Below are 17,569 nucleotides of genomic sequence, written 5' to 3'. Positions count from 1 at the left end.
TTTTATTTCGAATTTCCTATCCTGCTCCTTGCATGTACGTACGCACGAGTTATGATACAAGTGTATCGGTTGAGGTTCCTTGGGAGATTTGTTGCAGGAAAGTGGGTTTTGTGGAGATGAAAACACCCGGAGTGGTTGAGGTTCAAAATAATTCTGATTCTATATTTCGTTTCTTGGTTTCCAACTAAATTACAATTTGCTGGCCTTGCTCTTTTGGCTGGCAGAGAATCTGCTTACTCCCCATTCCTCAATTAGAACGGATGTTTGGTTGCTGAGTCTGATGTTTGTTTGTGTAAGTTCTGCCGGTCCAACTTTGTTGCAGCATCGACGTTGTTGACGTTGGGGCCTACTTATGCTAGCCGCGGTGGTTTCGGCGGGGCGAGGGTGAGGATAGATGCTGAGGTGGTAACTCCTCCCCCCTCAGTCTGAGCTACCGACCATAACGGAGGGATGGTTGGTACGAAGGTGGGCGGTGATGTGGACGTGGGGTTTGAAGTAGTTGTTGCGTAAATGGTCGTCTTCCTTGAAAGGTATACGGTGCATATCGCACCCACCAGTAGTACTCCGAGAGCTGCATACGTTGTTGTAGTCTGTATCGTCATTCCGGCTCGCATTCTTCCGATTTCCAAGTTAGTCTTGATGTCCTCCATCCTGAGTTCGTGGACCCCCAATTCTTGGGTTGTCCTGTTTTTCTTCAAGAACGCTACCTGTGGAATCTCGAGCTTCATGTGTCCCACCTCTAGCTGCTCTACTGCCTCGTATTGGATGTTGTTAACTACTGTTGCGCAATCGTTGAAAATTATCATCGCTGATCCGCTGAATATTTCTTCGTGTCCACAATCTGTTTGTATCCTCACCTTCTCGCCGTTGAAAATTGCTATATATCCTTTCTCCGGTTCGAAGATTTCCCTGCGAAGTCCTATATCTTTTGTCTCGCACTCCGTTGCCTCTCCGTTCACCAGATTTCTCAGACAACCTTCGTTGATTCTCTTTACGCTTTTGTCGTTTTTACATGTATAAAGTTCCCTTATTTGTTGACACTTGTCCTTATAATAATACCTTTTGTTGTTATTATAAGCTACAAAATTAGGTGCTATTACAAATTCCGTCTTATTTATAGGTAATGGTAGTATTCTTTTCAGTAAATACATTTCTTTCTTAAAAATTGGTAGGCTTAGTGAAAATATTATGTCCGTACCATTCATTATGGCTTTCAGCTCTAAAAATTCGTACATGTGTTCTTCTGATAGTATTTGCACCCTTTGGTCTTCTAAATTCTGTGTAATTCTACGTGATTCTTCTTTATTTAATATGAATTTGGGGATTATTCCTACCCTTGCTAATAATAGGCTCTCCGTTACCTCGTTGAGGTTCATTGCTATCATGTCTATCGTGATCGAAATTCTGTCGATGTATTCTATTCTATAAATTCTTTTGTCCTCTTCTACGAATGTTTTACTTATTCCGTTTTTATAGCTGCTAATAAAAGAGTTCACCCTAACCTGTTCTTCGTTAATATGTTGCGTTAAATTTCTAAACATTATAATGAACCTATTGTCCATGTTCTGGCGTGTACCTATTTCTTCATTTAACCTTTTCTCCTCTTCCTGTACTCTTCTGATCTCTTGTTCTAATTTATCTGCGTCTTCTGCGTCTAGATTTCCTGTGATTGCTTTTACTACTGAACCTAATCCGTTAATCAATCCCCTCCTACTTCTCTTCCTGGGAGATATCGTTTCCATTCTTCCTTTTACCAGATCTAATTTGTTTTGAAGTGCCCTGACTAAATCTTTTGTTTCGCTGTCTTCTTGTATAGTCTTGAGTGTTTGCTGTAAGTGGTCGACGCTCTTTACATATTCATCTAGTCGGACTATGTGTATGAAGGTTTTATATGTTTGTATTACCCTGGCTGGTCCTAATGTGATTTGTGCAATAGGTTCATCCTCTTTTAACTCCCTGATTTCAAACGTTCCTTTCGTTTCCATCGCTGCAACCCATCTGAAATTGTTATTGATCGTTAGTCCTGGTCACTTTCCTAATTTTCTCCTTGTGGATTTTCTGTGGTTTTGTTGTGTTTATTGTTAAATTGTTGTCGGTTGCTACCTTATGTGTGGTGAACCTTGGTGTTAGCTTGTCTCGCCTATTTTCTTTTCTAAAAATTGTGTCGTTGGTGTTTACTTTTATTGGGTCCTGTCTGTCTTCGTTTGCTGCTTTTATTCTTTTACCCTTTTGTTCCTGTACTCTTTCCTTTACCCTTGGGTATATTTCTTCCTGGAATGCATTAATTTTTTGGAGATAATCGTGCTCATTACTGAATGTCACATTACTCATAAAATTATGCGTTCTTCCAGTGAACAGCTCGTGCGGCGTAAACTTTGTTGCCGAATGAATTGAGTTGTTGTATGTAATAAATGCTTCCTTCACTATATCTTCGTGTTTTACTTGTAACCTCTTTTCCTTTTTCTCCTCTATTATTATCCTGTAAATTTCTGTAATCGTTGAATGTAATCTTTCGACTGTTGCGTTACTCGAGGACTGTTGAAAGGATGTTGTGTGCAATTCTATCTCGTATTGCTTACAAAAATCCTTAAACAGATTTGAAGAAAATTCCACTCCTTGATCGCAAACTATCTTACTGGGGATCCCGAAAAGCGCCATAAAGTCCCTCAATGATGTGACTACGTTTATGCTGTCCCTAGCTGGAATTGTGTATCCCCACGCATACCTGGAGAATTTATCGATGACCGTTAAGACGTATTTTTTGTTTACAAAGTATAAGTCTATATGCACTATTTGCATTGGTTTGGCCGGGGTTTCTGTTATGCTATATTTTATTTTCTGGGGTTTCCTATCGTATTTCATTTTCTGACATCTGTCGCAATTGTTAATCGTCTGTGCTATTATTGGCTTCATATGTGGGAAGTATAAGCTTCTTCTGAGGTGGATTAACGTTTCCTCTATTCCCCTATGATTATTTCTTTCATGATATTCCTTGACTGCCTTTTCCTGCTGATCCCTTTCTACTATTTCTGGTAGTATAAATGTGCATCTTATGGCTTTATAAATTCTGCTGTAGGCGAAATACTTACAATAAGCATTCTGTATAATTATAACCAGCTCATCTGGTATAAAAATTGCCACCGTTCTATTGGGCTTCAGAATCTCTTTAAGCCTGCGCCCTATTGTTTCCTCTTCGAAGTTATCCTCGGTCCATGTTACCCTAATCTTGTTTCTAAAGGGGACTTCCTTCACTATTCTAGCTGGGGTTCCTCTTTTTACTACTATTTGAATATTATAATCGTTTAGTGGTTTCTCTGATATGGGAAATCCGAGGTGTAAGTCCTCTTCTGCTGAATGTATGGTTTCGCCGTTCGTCGCTACTTCCGACATGTTTTCCATCATGTTGGTCTCTGGCTGTATCCTACTCAAGGCGTCTGCTACTACATTGAGGGATCCCTTCTTGTATAAGATTTCGTAATCATATTCTAGCAATTGCAGTTTCCACCTAACCAACTTTGAATCTGGTTCCTTTATACTCATTAGCCACGTCAACGGTCTGTGATCCGTGACTATCTTGAATCTCTGTCCGAATAGATAGTGTCTGAAGTGCTTTATTGCCCAGATAATAGCAAGCATCTCCTTTTCTATCGTTGCGTAGTTTATTTCCGTGTCTGACAGTGTTCTACTAGCATATGCCAACGGTCTGTCCGCTCCCAAGTGTCCTTGGGACAGGACAGCTCCTACGGCATAATTGCTTGCATCTGTTGTAAGAATAAATGGTTTCGAGAAGTCGGGAAACTGTAAAATGGGGTCGTTACACAGCAGCGTTTTACATGTTTCGAATGTTTCTATGAATTCTGAGTCAATTTGTACCGGTTTCTTCCCTTTTAGCTGCCTCGTTAGTGGTTTTGTTATGGCCGCGAAATCCTTTACGAACTTCCTGTAATATCCTAAGAGTCCCAAAAATGATTTTATTTGCTTCCTGGTCCTTGGGATTGGAAACCTTTTTATTGTTTCTATCTTCTTGGGATTCGGTTTAACTCCCTCTAGGGTTACTACGTGACCTAAGTATTCTACCTCCTTTCTCAAGAATTCTGTCTTGTCTAACTGTAGTTTGAAGTTAGCGTTGTCTAATCTTGCGAACACCCTGTCCAAGTCGTTCATGTGCTCTTGTAAGGATGCAGAGTACACCATGATGTCGTCCATATATACAAGGCAACATTTCCCCAACAGCTCCCCGAACAGGTTGTTCATCACTCTCTGGAACGTCGCTGGGGCATTACTTAGCCCGAAAGGCATCCTCACGTATTCAAAGTGGCCTCCTTCCGCGGAGAATGCTGTCTTTGGTATATCCTTTTCGTCTACCTCTATCTGATGATATCCGCTCGCCAAATCTAGTGTAGAAAAGTATTTGGCTCTTCCTAACCCATCCAATACGTCATTTATTATTGGCATGGGGTACCTGTCCTTAATCAGTTTTTCATTGAGCTTCCTATAATCGACTACCATTCTCCATTTTCTCTGCCCTGACGCATCATTCTTTTTGGCCACCAGCCACACTGGGGCACTCCATGGGGAGTGACTGTGTCTAATGATCTTTTGTTCCAGCAAGTTTTCTATTTGTCTTTTCACCTCCTGCCTTTCTGTGAATGCGTATCTATATGGCCTTGAGTACACCGGGATATCGTCCTTTGTCCTCACCTGGTGTTTGACAATGTTTGTGAACGATAAGTCCTCTCCTTCCATATAAAATGCCGATGGGTATTTTTTACATAGTCTTTTTAGTTCTGTGATTTCTTCCTCGTTTAAATGATCTGTTCTTATCTTATGAAACGGAATTCCTTTCTTCCCCCTCTCTTTTCTGCTTTCTATGTTATTTACTTCTATATGGTCTCCAGCTTTTAGTTCTGAAACTACTAGTGGTTCCTCCAGGAACAGATCCTGGTCCTCTTCCGAATAGTTGGTTATCTCGACCAGACTCAATCCTGCTGTTGCCTTATACAGGCCCTCTGATATTTCCATATTAGGTTTTACTTTCGTTTTGTTAATTATGAATTCCCCATCTTGTAACTGTACCGGCACCTGTATAACCCTTTTTGTGCCCGCTTCTACCGTATATACCTCCGTTGCTCTGTATTGCGTCAGCCATATCTGTGTTTCTACCGCCGCTGTACGCAGTTGTCGCTTGTCTACATCAATTACTGCTCCTATTTGTTGTAATATGTCTATTCCTACCAGTCCATCGAAAAACTGATGAAACTTAAAGAGGAGCAGTCTCATCTCTCCTACCCTCCTAGTTCTCTGAACATGGCTAGGACTGTCTCTTTCTGTACTTCGTGGGATCGTACGATTGTTTTTTATCTTTATTGGCTCTTTTAATCTTCTAATGTGTTCTGCTGGTATTAATTCTGGTCTTATGAAAGAAAAATGTGGATCCTGTGTCTATAAGCATTTTAATATTTTTGTTTGCTGCCAACCTAACCACTATATAAGGCAGGGTCGACTGATTCTTCCTTTCTCCTAGGTATCCTGTGCTTTGTACGAGGCTGCCTGGAGAAAATTTCCGTCCTCTTCCTGAATATTGTGTAGCTGACCAACTGCGGGTTGTCCGCTAACTCTAGTTGAGGTACTAGGTGTCTGCTGTGCTGCGTACGACTGTCTGGAATTGTTGGAGTTATATGACTGCCCTGTGTTATTTGTCATTCTAGACATCCTTGACTGTCCGCTTCTCCCTGCGTCTTGTGGTGACTGGATCGCTAATTGCTCTTGGCGATTGTTCTGTCCCCAACGCCTTCCATTGTTCTGTTGGTCGTAGCCCCATCTAGGGTTCCTATACTGCTGGTTCCGACCTGGGCCCCTAGTGTACCCTGCTTGTTCGTTCTGCATAAAGGTAGCTCCCCTGAAGGGGTTTCCACCCATTGGGTAGACGAACCCAAAACCTGGCCAACCACTTCCATTATTCATTGGGAACGGCATACCGAACGATGATTGATCGTTGACTCCCCATTGGTACTGTGGCCAGCCTGGCGTTTCCCGGTGCACCCTGGCGTCTGAGTTTCTTTCCTGTCGAGCTCTTGCGCCAAAGGTTCTTTAGTTTCTTTAGCCTGGTTCTCTGTTGTCAGGTACTTTTTTGCCCCCTGTTCCGGCCCATCCAGAGTATAGACATTTCTCTCTCTACAGGCTATTTCGTATGCCTTTGAAATGTCGTCTACATGGATATTCCTAATTGTTAGCCCTATCGGCCCTTTTATAGCCGAGAGGAAGGCGTTTAGTGTCATGTCTTCATACCATTTGGTTTTTTCCCTCCTTAGCAACGGGTTGGGCTCTTTGGCCTTACCCAAGCTGACGAGTGCCTTTCTTAACTCCAACACCTTTTGATATAGTGGCTCTAACTCCAATTTTTTCTCCTTTATGTGTGTAAGTTCCATGATTAAATCCTGCTCGGATCTCTTATCTCTAAAATGAGACAGCAATGCCTTTTTAATGTTGTCCCAATTCAAATCTACCTCATTCAACTCCAATGCCCTATCTGCCGCTCCTATTACCTTGCTTCTTATAGCCCTAAGGGCTATAGTTCCTACCGCTGACCTTTCCTCACCTTTTATGAGGCCTAATATCTGCTCTACCGCTGATATAAACCCATCTAACTTCTCTACACTTCCTTCATACTTTGGTATAATCTCCACCAGCTCTATGACTCGAACCGCTTCGAGCACACTTGCGTTGTTGGGTTGACTCATCTCTAATTGTGCTTGATTCTCGTCACTAGCTACTAAAGCTTCCGTGTCTACCGGAATAACCCTTTGGCTGCTGCTTTCCCTTGACATATAATCTATTTTGAATATTCTCTTTTCTTATTCTACGTATTTATAGTGTTTGTGTGTATGATGTTACGTGTGTATCTCTATATGTACTTATGTATTAGTAGGTATATGTATAGGTGTGTGCGTGGTGCGTGTGTCCTTAAGCGTTTATACTAGATTTAGTTTCCTTTGTGTGTCCTTGTGCCCGTGAAATGGAGTGTGGTGTGCTGTGAAATGGTTTCTTCTTCGTCTATAGTTCTTTGATCGCCTTATGTGCGTCTTTTTATTTACTTTGTGGCCTACCTACCTACTACCTACACGCTGAAGCTAGTCACCGTACTGTGCGTTACAGTATCTGCGACCAATTGCGGACAGTCGTGTCTCCCTGGTAGCGCTTCCTTGTTCCATATTCCTGTCACCCCTACACTAGGCGTCCGCACTGTGCATTACAGTACTTCGCCCTACGCATGTGAGTGACTTGGAACTAGCAATTGACTCTTCACCTTTTATTTCATTTACTTTGTGTCTTTACCTACACGCTGAAGCTAGTCACAGTACTGTGCGTTACAGTATCTGTAACCAATTGCGGACAGTCGTGTCTCCCTGGTAGCATTTCCTTGTTCCATCCCCCTGTCACCCCTACACTAGGCGTCCGCACTGTGTATTACAGTACTTTGCCCTACGCATGTGAGTGACTTGGAACTTGTACTCGACTCTTTACTTTTGTCCTTGTCGCCCCTACACTAGGCGTCCGCACTGTGCGTTACAGTACTTTGCCCTACGCATGTGAGCGACTTGGATTACATCTCTTTTAATTACATCGCCTCCCTCGCGGGGTCTTGCCCCTCACCATTTTCGGTGTTTTTTATTGTTTTTTTTTTTTTTTTTTTTTTTTTTTTTTTTTTTTCGTGCCGGCCCTGTCTCTATGCTGTGTGTGTGTCATCTTCGACCGTTCGATGCTCGACTCGACCCAACCGAGTGTTTGGCCTCGCTTCCGTCGAACCAAACCGAATCATTGGCACAATTACTCATGCACCCGATTCTATGATCGTATCGGCCCCTCGGCCTGACGTCAAGCCGACGGCAACTGCTCGACTCACTGTCGAACCGCATCCGCTCGACCCACACTCGGTCGAACCGCGGCCGATCGAACCGCAACGATCGAACCGCACGATCGAACCGCTCAAAATTTTTCCACGACACTTTTGCACTCTTTTTCTCCTCACTCCCCTCTGACCATTTATTTGCATTATTCTGTTCGTTTTGGTCCGAATAACTCGAATCCACTGCCATGGCCAATGTACCATACTATCTCTCTTCTAATAATTGCCCATTTCACCGCTCACCATTGTATTGTTTCACTTTTCGTTCTCCCTTTGAGGGTTTCTTATGTTTTATTTCTTCTCCATTTCACGTCACTCTACTCACACGTACATATTTCCCCGATATCTCTCCTTACAGGGTTATTATTGTCACTACTTTCCACTGCATCTCCTGCGTGATTCTCTCTCGCTGTCTCGGTCCTCTAGTGTCCTAGTTCCTCCAGATTTCCGTCCTTTAACGAGAGTGTCCGACTGCGCCAGTTATGATACAAGTGTATCGGTTGAGGTTCCTTGGGAGATTTGTTGCAGGAAAGTGGGTTTTGTGGAGATGAAAACACCCGGAGTGGTTGAGGTTCAAAATAATTCTGATTCTATATTTCGTTTCTTGGTTTCCAACTAAATTACAATTTGCTGGCCTTGCTCTTTTGGCTGGCAGAGAATCTGCTTACTCCCCATTCCTCAATTAGAACGGATGTTTGGTTGCTGAGTCTGATGTTTGTTTGTGTAAGTTCTGCCGGTCCAACTTTGTTGCAGCATCGACGTTGTTGACGTTGGGGCCTACTTATGCTAGCCGCGGTGGTTTCGGCGGGGCGAGGGTGAGGATAGATGCTGAGGTGGTAACTCACGCGGCATGTGCTCCATTTGAATGAGAAATGTAGAGACAAGAGACAGGCCGCCCTGCAACACGCATAAAAGTATGCTAAATTATTTCTTTAGCTGCAGAAGCATTGCATATGCCAAAAACCTCATCCACGCAGCAGCAGCACAAGATAGAACAGAACAGCACCTGAATGACAAAAAGTGGGAGTATTGTGGGTGTTATCTCTCTCTATCTCTATATAGAAAGAGCGGCCTAAACATGTGCTGGCTGTGTGCCAGCTCGTGTCGCAAAAGCAGAGACAGCACAGGCTCCTCTGTATCCTTCTGCTGCTGCTGCTGCCTGTCAACAATTGGCATGCACTAATTAAATATTGCTTCGATTCCGGCTTCGGTTTCGGTTTCGGTTTGGGTTACCAATTTCTCACAGCCCCATCCCCAACACCGCCCAAAAAACTAGTCAAAAATTGCTTATATGCTTATATTTTTTTTTTATTTTTACCAACGCGATACAAAGGATGACACTGCTTTATTGAGATATAGAGTGGAATATACTGGGAGCTACAGGGGGGAAGAGACTGCTGTTGGCTGTAGGATTAGAAGGCACTCTCTTCCCCACCCAAGCTGCCTCTCCTCCTCTCTTGTTATTGTTATCCTTGTGGTGCAGTTTTAATAATTCAAAGTGCCTGCAATAGACGACTGGCTGCTGCTGCTGCTGCTGCTGCTGCTTTGGGCTTTTGCGTTTGTATGTTCTGCCTTCTGGATGTCCTTGTTGGCGTTGTCCTTTTGTTTAGCTTTAAACCGCACCACATTCAGAGGCACGCACACACACAATAAATACAAGGAGCAGCAGGGGGGCGAGGGCACACTACCATTACGTACCGAACCGTACCAGAAGGTAGCTACGAAGTGGACTGGACAGCGTTCGCTCATTCGTCCCGCTTCGCACCCTGGCCATACCCTTCCTGTCAACGCCACATGCCACATGGCACATTTCTCTCCTGCCTCACTGGCTAATGCTGCTACTGGCCCCATGATGTTGTGCCATTCTGCTCCTGCCAACGTTCGAACGTTCCAATGTTCACGCAAATGAAGCCCCATCCCCCGATCCCCCTGCAGCCTCAGGCGATCGTTTTGAAGGCTACAGCACTTCAGCACTGGGTACTGGGAAGTACAGTCACCGCTGTGGATAGCTACACGCACATGTTCTCGATTTGGAAGTATAGTCAGGGATTGGGTATAGATGTACGAATGTCCGTCATATTTTGCAGTGTTTTAACTCTGAAAACTAACAAAACAATGAAAGTTGAACGAGTGCTGCACATTCCAGAGAATATAACGATACAGATTAAATTTCTCAAGGCCATTATTAACCGTTATACAGCCAACTATTCATCATTCATCATTCATCATCTGTCATCCGTCAACTGTCATCCGTCAAGTAAGGGGCAGCGGGGCAGCGAGGCAGCGGGGCAGCTGGGGCGTCTATAACTCTAGGCCAGAAGTCATTGGACCATTTATTTGCTGTCAGCTACTTCCTCGACTTTCTCAATAATATATGCATTTTCCATACATTCATTTTATTTCGAAATAAATTCATAATTAAGTGAATGTTTTATTATGAAATATTTTTGTATATCAGGATAATTCCCTTATCTTCCCCGCTCTTAGTGCCACAGCGTTGAATCAATATTTATTAATCCTGTCATAAAGCGAAATTGGGCCAAAGAGTCATCAATTCATGATAAATATGTCCCTGTCACTCTCTTAATATTTATTCATTTCTTTTTTCTCTTATATTAGCTGCAGTAATAAATATGTCCTTACCTTGGAAATCAGTCCGCAACTAAAAGGAGAAATTCTTAAACAACATTGGATGAATTAAATCCAAGAATACGAAAACGAAATGAAGGAAGGCTGTGTGTGAGAGAAAGGCGTAAATAAATCATTAGAAGGCGAACGAACGTCAACTACTGTGCCGCTCTCTCCCAGAGCGACCCTTCAATCTCAGATTTATAATTATCGCTGCAGTAGTTCTGGGAATGGATGATGTTGTTGTTGGGTGGTCTGAGCACTGGGCAAACAGTTCTACTAATTAGAGAAAGGTTGACAGGAGCTGCTACTGCTGCTGCTGCTGCTGCATTCGCAAGGACACGCGCGTCTGATGTCGCAGTTTGTTTTTGTTGATTTTTGCAACTGAAAGGCGCACGGGTCAAGGCGCGGGTTAAATGCATGCCACATGCCGCATAAAGACACACAGTCAGGCCAAAAATTGGTTGTATTTCTGGTTGCATTTCTCTCGTTTTGTTTTTTTTTTTGGTTTTTATCGGGGGAAGAAATTAACTCGATTTGCGGAAAGAGCGACAGCCGCCCCAGCAAAACTTCTCTCTCTTATTGGCCAAGGACATTGCATTGAAAGAGCCTTGGGAATTGGATTTTGGATTTGAATATTCCTTCCTTCCCACCCCAAAAAAAAGGGAAATAGCAGCAGCAGCCAAAGGAAACATCTGCCCAACCTTTGGGGCATAAGAAACAAAGCTAAATCAGCCAGAAGAAACGCACGGCAGATACCCAGTACATCCAGGATTAGACATTAAATTCTCGGGCATTCTCCTTGGCTGCATTCGCTTGTGCACTCCGAGTCGAGTCATCAGCGTGTCCTCTATGGCCAACTTTATTTACTTCTCTGTGCCTAACACACCCCATAAAACCCTCCCAGTGCAGGGTGTACAAATCCGAAGCCTCGACGTGCCTCGAAATGAACATTTTTCGGGGCAAAAAAAAAAAGGGAAAAGAGTGGCTGCAATAGAACGGGGCGGTGCGGCGGCCGGAGGGAAGCTTTCGAAATGCAGAGGCAAATGCAAATGACAAAATAATGCGTTCAGGCAGCAGCAACAGCAGCAGTAGCAGCAGCCGCACAGCAGTCAAAAACGGACGACGGGGAGCAGGAAAGTGAGGAAATGTTTCGGTGGGAAAATGGAAGGAAAACAGGAAAACACGTAGCTGCAGGCGCAGGCGGCACTGCTGGCCATTGCAAATGGCAGGGACCAGGACCACTACCACCATCACCATCACCATTTGGGCCCCAAAGCCTACGATTTGTCCTTCCATCCGATTTAGAGTCTGAAACATGAACTTAAATTACCTGAAAATATGTCGGCCATAATGAGGGGAAAAAATGACAGTGTTTAAGCCCAATTCAAGGCTGATCAGGTGGGAAAGTGCGGCTGTTCTACTCCGTAATTGGGTTATCAAATTCCGAGGCAACTCGAGAGAAAAACTTTAAAGCAGGTCAGGGAAATTGCACATATGGAATGCACAAAAATGGAATTATTTATATGGAATTTGTTACCCGAAAGGCTAAGTGATGGATACTGGATGAATGTGTGTGCTCGTTATTTTTGTGCTTATTATTTATTATATTTATGGGTCGAGGCTTCAGAAGCTCGCATCCTGCCTTGGTCCTTAGGCGAAGCATTTCGCTGCACTTAATGGGTAGCCATCGCCATTTCGAAATTACGCATACGCATTGTGGCCTGCGAGTGTAATCCAATTTAATAGCGTACCCGGCCTTTGGCACAGAGTAGAGGAGGGTTGGAAACGGGAGTTATGGTGGGGGGAGCGGGTACTGACGGGGACGGGGGCGATGGTAGAGGGCAGAGAATAAATTGCAATTTACTTGCGTAAATTTAATAAAGTTTCCCATCTCTCTGCTGTCCTGCTCTCTCTCTCTCTCTCTCTCTCTCGATTATGAAATGTGCAACATTGCTGCATCCCTTTTGCTGCATGCAACTTGTTGTAGTGCAATCTGTTTTGCTGTTTGCACGCCCGCCTTGAGCCGCAATTTCATGAAAAGCTGTTGAAAATAATTAAGATGAAACGGCACAGATTGCTTCACATTCATTTCTTTAGTCACAGCGAGCCACTGCATCAGCCACTGCCATCGTCTTCTCCTTCAGAGGCGCCTTCGTTGCTTTCCTGATGGATGTTATTATTATGCAATTTACTACTTATCACTGGAATGCATATGGTTGCATCCCCAGATGCATTGAAATTCTAGAATTGAAGGGCTTATGGCTTCCACGATACGGGGAAGGAAAGGAACAGAGACAAGGACAGCCCCCTGTGCTGTCTACCATCAATTGACTTTCGTTTGAGCTGCCACATAAGTATTCGTGATTTATGCATTATCTGTGACTTGCAACAATGCAACAGCTAATCAAATGTTGTCACCTTTTCTAATAGAACTTTGAACGAATTATGGTATATTTTGTGGCTTTGTTTTTAATTGAAAATTGTAGTAAATTTCTAGATAATTCTAGTAATAGATTTTCCCCCATCTTGCCTACGATTTCCGCCCTCCACTGATGGACTCTGAGTCTATCGGAATTTCTTTTTCGAACATGCACGCAAAGCCATTTGTCTCACAAAATGACGACTAATTGAAATGCCTTCAAACATGCTAAATTGAAAATGTAATCCGTTAATGCCTCCCCATCTAGAAATTCCCCCCAAGCACTCACTCTTATCGCCCCACCACGCACTGCTCTCAGCCCTTCTCAAGGTTCTACTTAGCCGAACATTTGCTGAGAGCCCTTTTGTTTGGAATTAATTAAGCGACAAAAGACGCAGCAGCAGCTTCATTAATTGAAATAAATAGCAACGAAAAAACACACACAGCAAACCAAAACCAACAAGAAATTGAATAAAAGTGATGGATGGAGAGAGAGGGCAGGGGCAATATATGGGTGGGGTGGATAGCTAAAGCTAAACTGCGCCTAATCGATAGGATTTCTAGCTAAAATAAAGTAAATCCACAAACGCAGAATCATCCAGAAAGACCTAAAAATCATTGAAAGCTATTTTTCGTTTGGCTCTTTGAGCACCTGACTCTACAATTTCGTGGGATCGTGTGGGCTCACACGTTTCCCTACAAATGCCAAAACTAAACGACACCAAATGAAATGCATCGGTGAAAGAAGCATCGTGTCTAAGACACACCCAACAATGTGAGCAAGAAACTCGCTCGAAATATGCTCAAGAGTATTTTGTTCATGGCAACAGGCGTTGATATGCAATTAAATGGAATCTCTATTCGCTATTTTTTTTGTTTGCCATTCCCTGCCGCTCGTGTGGCTCGCCTTTCTCTTTCTTTCTCTCTTTCCTTCTTGCCTAGTTCATCAAAGACACGCAAGTGACGCTCGTGTGCGTGCGTGTCGGCTCAATTAAATCCGCCAAGTGTCCCATGCTATCCCACCCGCCGCTACTCCCGGTGAAAGACGCGTGTGCAGATCCCATGAAATGAATACCTAAAGCCTACCCGAAAAAGAAACAAAAGAAACGTAAACTTATTTAAGACGGAGCAGGAATACCCTTTTCCTTTGAAATTCGTTCGATCCTTTTTAGTTTGCCTCGCAGTTCAAAGATTTGCTCGTTGCCCGTTGCGAATGTGTCCGCTCGTTTATGGGTCATTTAAACAGCAGTCACGGCTATGGGTCATTGTTACAATCGATCTGAAGTAACAATGATGTATTTCCCATTGAAATAAAACTATGGTTAGAGTATACATAAATGAGGAATAGAAATACGATGCCAAGCGACGGGTGCGTTGTCATGCATCCCTTTGTCCCCGAAAGCCTATATAAGAGGGTATTACAGCCTAGGCATTAGAACCTGCTTAAAGCCTCCTATAGACACTCAAAGCGCGGCTCAACCGTGTTGCGGCAGAAGCAGGTGCGAGTGAAAGGAAAAGTAAAAGTAGAAGGAAAAGTGAGAGTGAGATTGAAACTGATTTCATTAACATTCTGAGGGAGACATTAGAACGCCAGTCGATGCTGCGGTAGGGGGGTTAGAGCGAAGCTTAATGCAGATGTCAATTAACTCGAAAATGCTATAATAGCATACAGAATTCTCTATTCACATTTGTACAGTGGATACTTTAGGTGTCTATGAATGTTTTTTGTGATGTCTCATTCCGTTATCTACAATTATACCCAATATTGGCTCGATCTCATCAGTTTGATAAAGGAACACATTTTTTAGGGCACAATTTCCAGTCTTTGTTTTTCTCTTTGTCTCCAAAAGGCCAACCCCATAATGAAACAAAAGCAACAACAATAAAACTGCAATAACTGTGCACATAATAAATGTTAACGTATCTGCATTGCGGGTTCGTGCGGTGTGTGTATTTTTAGAATTATAACCTTTTTTTTTTGCCGTGTAAGGCATGCAATAAAATCCAAAACAAACAAAATCAAATAAACAACAACATTAACAAAAATAAATCAGCGACAACGATTGAAACGGTAAAAACATCATGCAAATCCGTTCGAGGCAGCTGCGCAGCTGCGACGGCGGCGTTACTGAAGCCAGCGTCTCGTCTCAAGGTGAACCAGCAGCTGAGAGAACGAGAACCACAAGCAGAACGACAGCGAGAGCGTGAGAGCTGCAACGAGAGCGCAAGCAAAACGAGAGAGAGAGCGAAGAAACGAACGAACGAACGAGCGAAGAACTGCAGTTGGCAGAGCAGTGGCAGTGGCAGTGCTGCCTTCCAGCTGCATTCGTGTTCCAGCTGCAGACGAGAGCGGAGACGCCAACGAACGAGTCGCGAGACGATCGCGAGCGGGAATTAAAGTGCAACAACACGAAAACAGCAACAAAACAAAAACCAGCACCGTTTGTTGAACTCTCGTTTGAAACTCAGCCACAAAAGCAAAGCAAAAGCAATCAAAACATAAAAGCGAAAGAGTGAGCCAACAAAATAAACAAAAAAGAGTTAGAACAAACCAGATAAAAGGGTTTTGTCCAAATGATTGCTTGATTGGAAAGCAGCACACCCCTTCTCCCCACTCCGACCCCGCCCACCCTGCTCATCATGTGCAGTGGAAAATTCTTCCGCATGCCCACCCTTGCCATCTGCGGCGTTGTGCTGACCATCATTTTGGTCTGCATTACGGGCATCACCCTAACGAACAGCATCAACATTTCGAATATCGTAAAGCTACGCGAGAAGGTGGCCAGCGACTCGGCGGCAGCCAATGGTGGCCACCAGGCGGCCCAGACACGTGCGGCACTGGTCGAGCAGCAGTACTCGACGCTGCAGCAACATCATCTATCGCAAAGCGATCTCAACTACATATCGGCATCGACGCATCCAAAGAATCTACAGCGACCGTTGCAACATCAGCAGCTGCCACAGCAGCAGCCCAATAAAATTGTGATTGAAATTGGACTAAGGAGCGCCAATGAGAGTGCCAGTGGCAGCAAGGGGAGTGGCAAATCAGCAAGTGGGAGTGGGAGTGGCAGTGGCACCACCGCTGGTAGTGGAAACAGGCCACTGGGCATGCCACATATGCTGGAAGCAGCCGAGGCATTGATGGAGGGCAATGTTGATTCCATATCATTGCCGGCAGCATTGCCACTGGTGGCATCAGCGCCAACAACTGAAAAGAGCAGCAATGGCAATGGCAATGTCAATGGAAATGGAAATACAAACAAAAGAAGCTCGGGGAACAGTCCTGGAAGCAACAGCAATGCTCCTACCAACGGCACTGGGAAAAGCACAGAACACAACAGCAATGACAGGAGGAGCACTGGAGGAGACATAAATGGAAATAACACTGGAAGCGATTTGGGAAGAGGCAACAGCGTCGTCATGGATATCCGGGATCACAATCCAGGGGGCATACAGTTCGAGCGGCGTGCCCATGTCAAGCAGGTATACACTGAGAGAAACAAATCTATTCAATTGCAAGCACAAATTGGAATTTCCCAAGAGTAATTTTCCATAGATTATTGAAACCATTTCATCAGCACTCATATGTATTGCCTACCTACCTACTTCTCCACTATTCTTAGCCCACAAAGTGTTCAAGAAAATGTAAGTTTAAACATTAAAAATAACAACAATAAATAAACACATTTACCTTATTCTACGAAATATATTTATTTGCAGTTTATTCCACGTCCATCATTTACTCGTTTTTAATGTTTCCAATTACCAATTACAACAACAACAAAACACTTACAGAATATTCGTTCTATTTCTAAAAATTCAATTTACAAATTTGTTTTGTTTTGTTTTGTTTTGCCTGCATCACGTTTTTTTCTAGCTTTTTATTATTGTTGTCTCCCGCTAATCATTCGCTGCATTGTCACGATGAGCGACAAACACGAACTGTTGTCGTCGTTCACCAATGCCCTTGCCTCTCTGCCTCTTCCTCTCACTGCATACTTAATTCCATATGCACCCACACAATTGATACCCTTTCTGCGATATAATGAAATAATTGTTTGCTACAGATCAAAAGGATATCGGAACTTTTTTTGGCATTTGTGTTGTATTTTCTATTTAGCTATCTATCTATTTATCTATCGATTTAGCTGAAAAATATTTCTATGGTTTTAGAGAACATTTCAAAAATTCGGCAAAGATCTTTGATAGTATGAGTATATCCAATATATCAACATTTTCTATCCTCCAGCCATGATATTTCAAAAAGTTCTGCCACAGCTAATAATTTCTAATAAAACTTATCCAATGCCAGGGTAGAGTATTATAGACTGCGACTAACCCCCAAGTTAATTGTTTGCCAACATTTTCGGCATTTGCAATTCGATTCGGGGTAAATAAGGACTGGGGGAGCATCACATTTGCATTAAAAGAAGAGAACGAAGAAACCCGGAGAGGAACGCCTTCTAACATGCGGTGGCCTGCGGAGGGAACACAGTTGCACGGACATTTCGGTAGTTGCCTCGTCATGTAGCATACCGGTGCACCGGGCAAGGGGTCCAATTAAATTTGTCACGTTTCGTTGCGTACCCACCCACCCCGCCAGCTCAGCCCAA

General features: G+C 43.5%; 1 protein-coding gene across 2 annotated transcripts in view; it reads left to right on the top strand.

The window, feature by feature from the left end:
- The window catches only part of LOC117903898 (mannosyl-oligosaccharide alpha-1,2-mannosidase IA), a 72,629-nt gene that overhangs the window by 15,248 nt on the left and 39,812 nt on the right, over positions 1 to 17,569 (top strand). The window contains exon 1 of one of the 2 annotated variants that reach the window (XM_034816401.1): positions 15,267 to 16,439. The exons of the other annotated variant lie outside the window; for it this stretch is intronic. Within the exon in view, the coding sequence (XP_034672292.1) occupies positions 15,597 to 16,439 (843 nt within the window). The 5' untranslated portion in view covers positions 15,267 to 15,596. Of the gene's footprint in view, positions 1 to 15,266; positions 16,440 to 17,569 lie in introns of those variants that run through there. 2 annotated transcript variants of the gene reach the window in all.

This window comes from Drosophila subobscura, chromosome A (assembly GCF_008121235.1).
Source record: "Drosophila subobscura isolate 14011-0131.10 chromosome A, UCBerk_Dsub_1.0, whole genome shotgun sequence".
In the NCBI taxonomy this organism is placed as follows: Eukaryota; Metazoa; Arthropoda; class Insecta; order Diptera; family Drosophilidae; genus Drosophila; species Drosophila subobscura.
The sequence above is the reverse complement of the archived record's forward strand: the minus strand, read 5'-3'. Positions and strand labels throughout refer to the sequence as shown.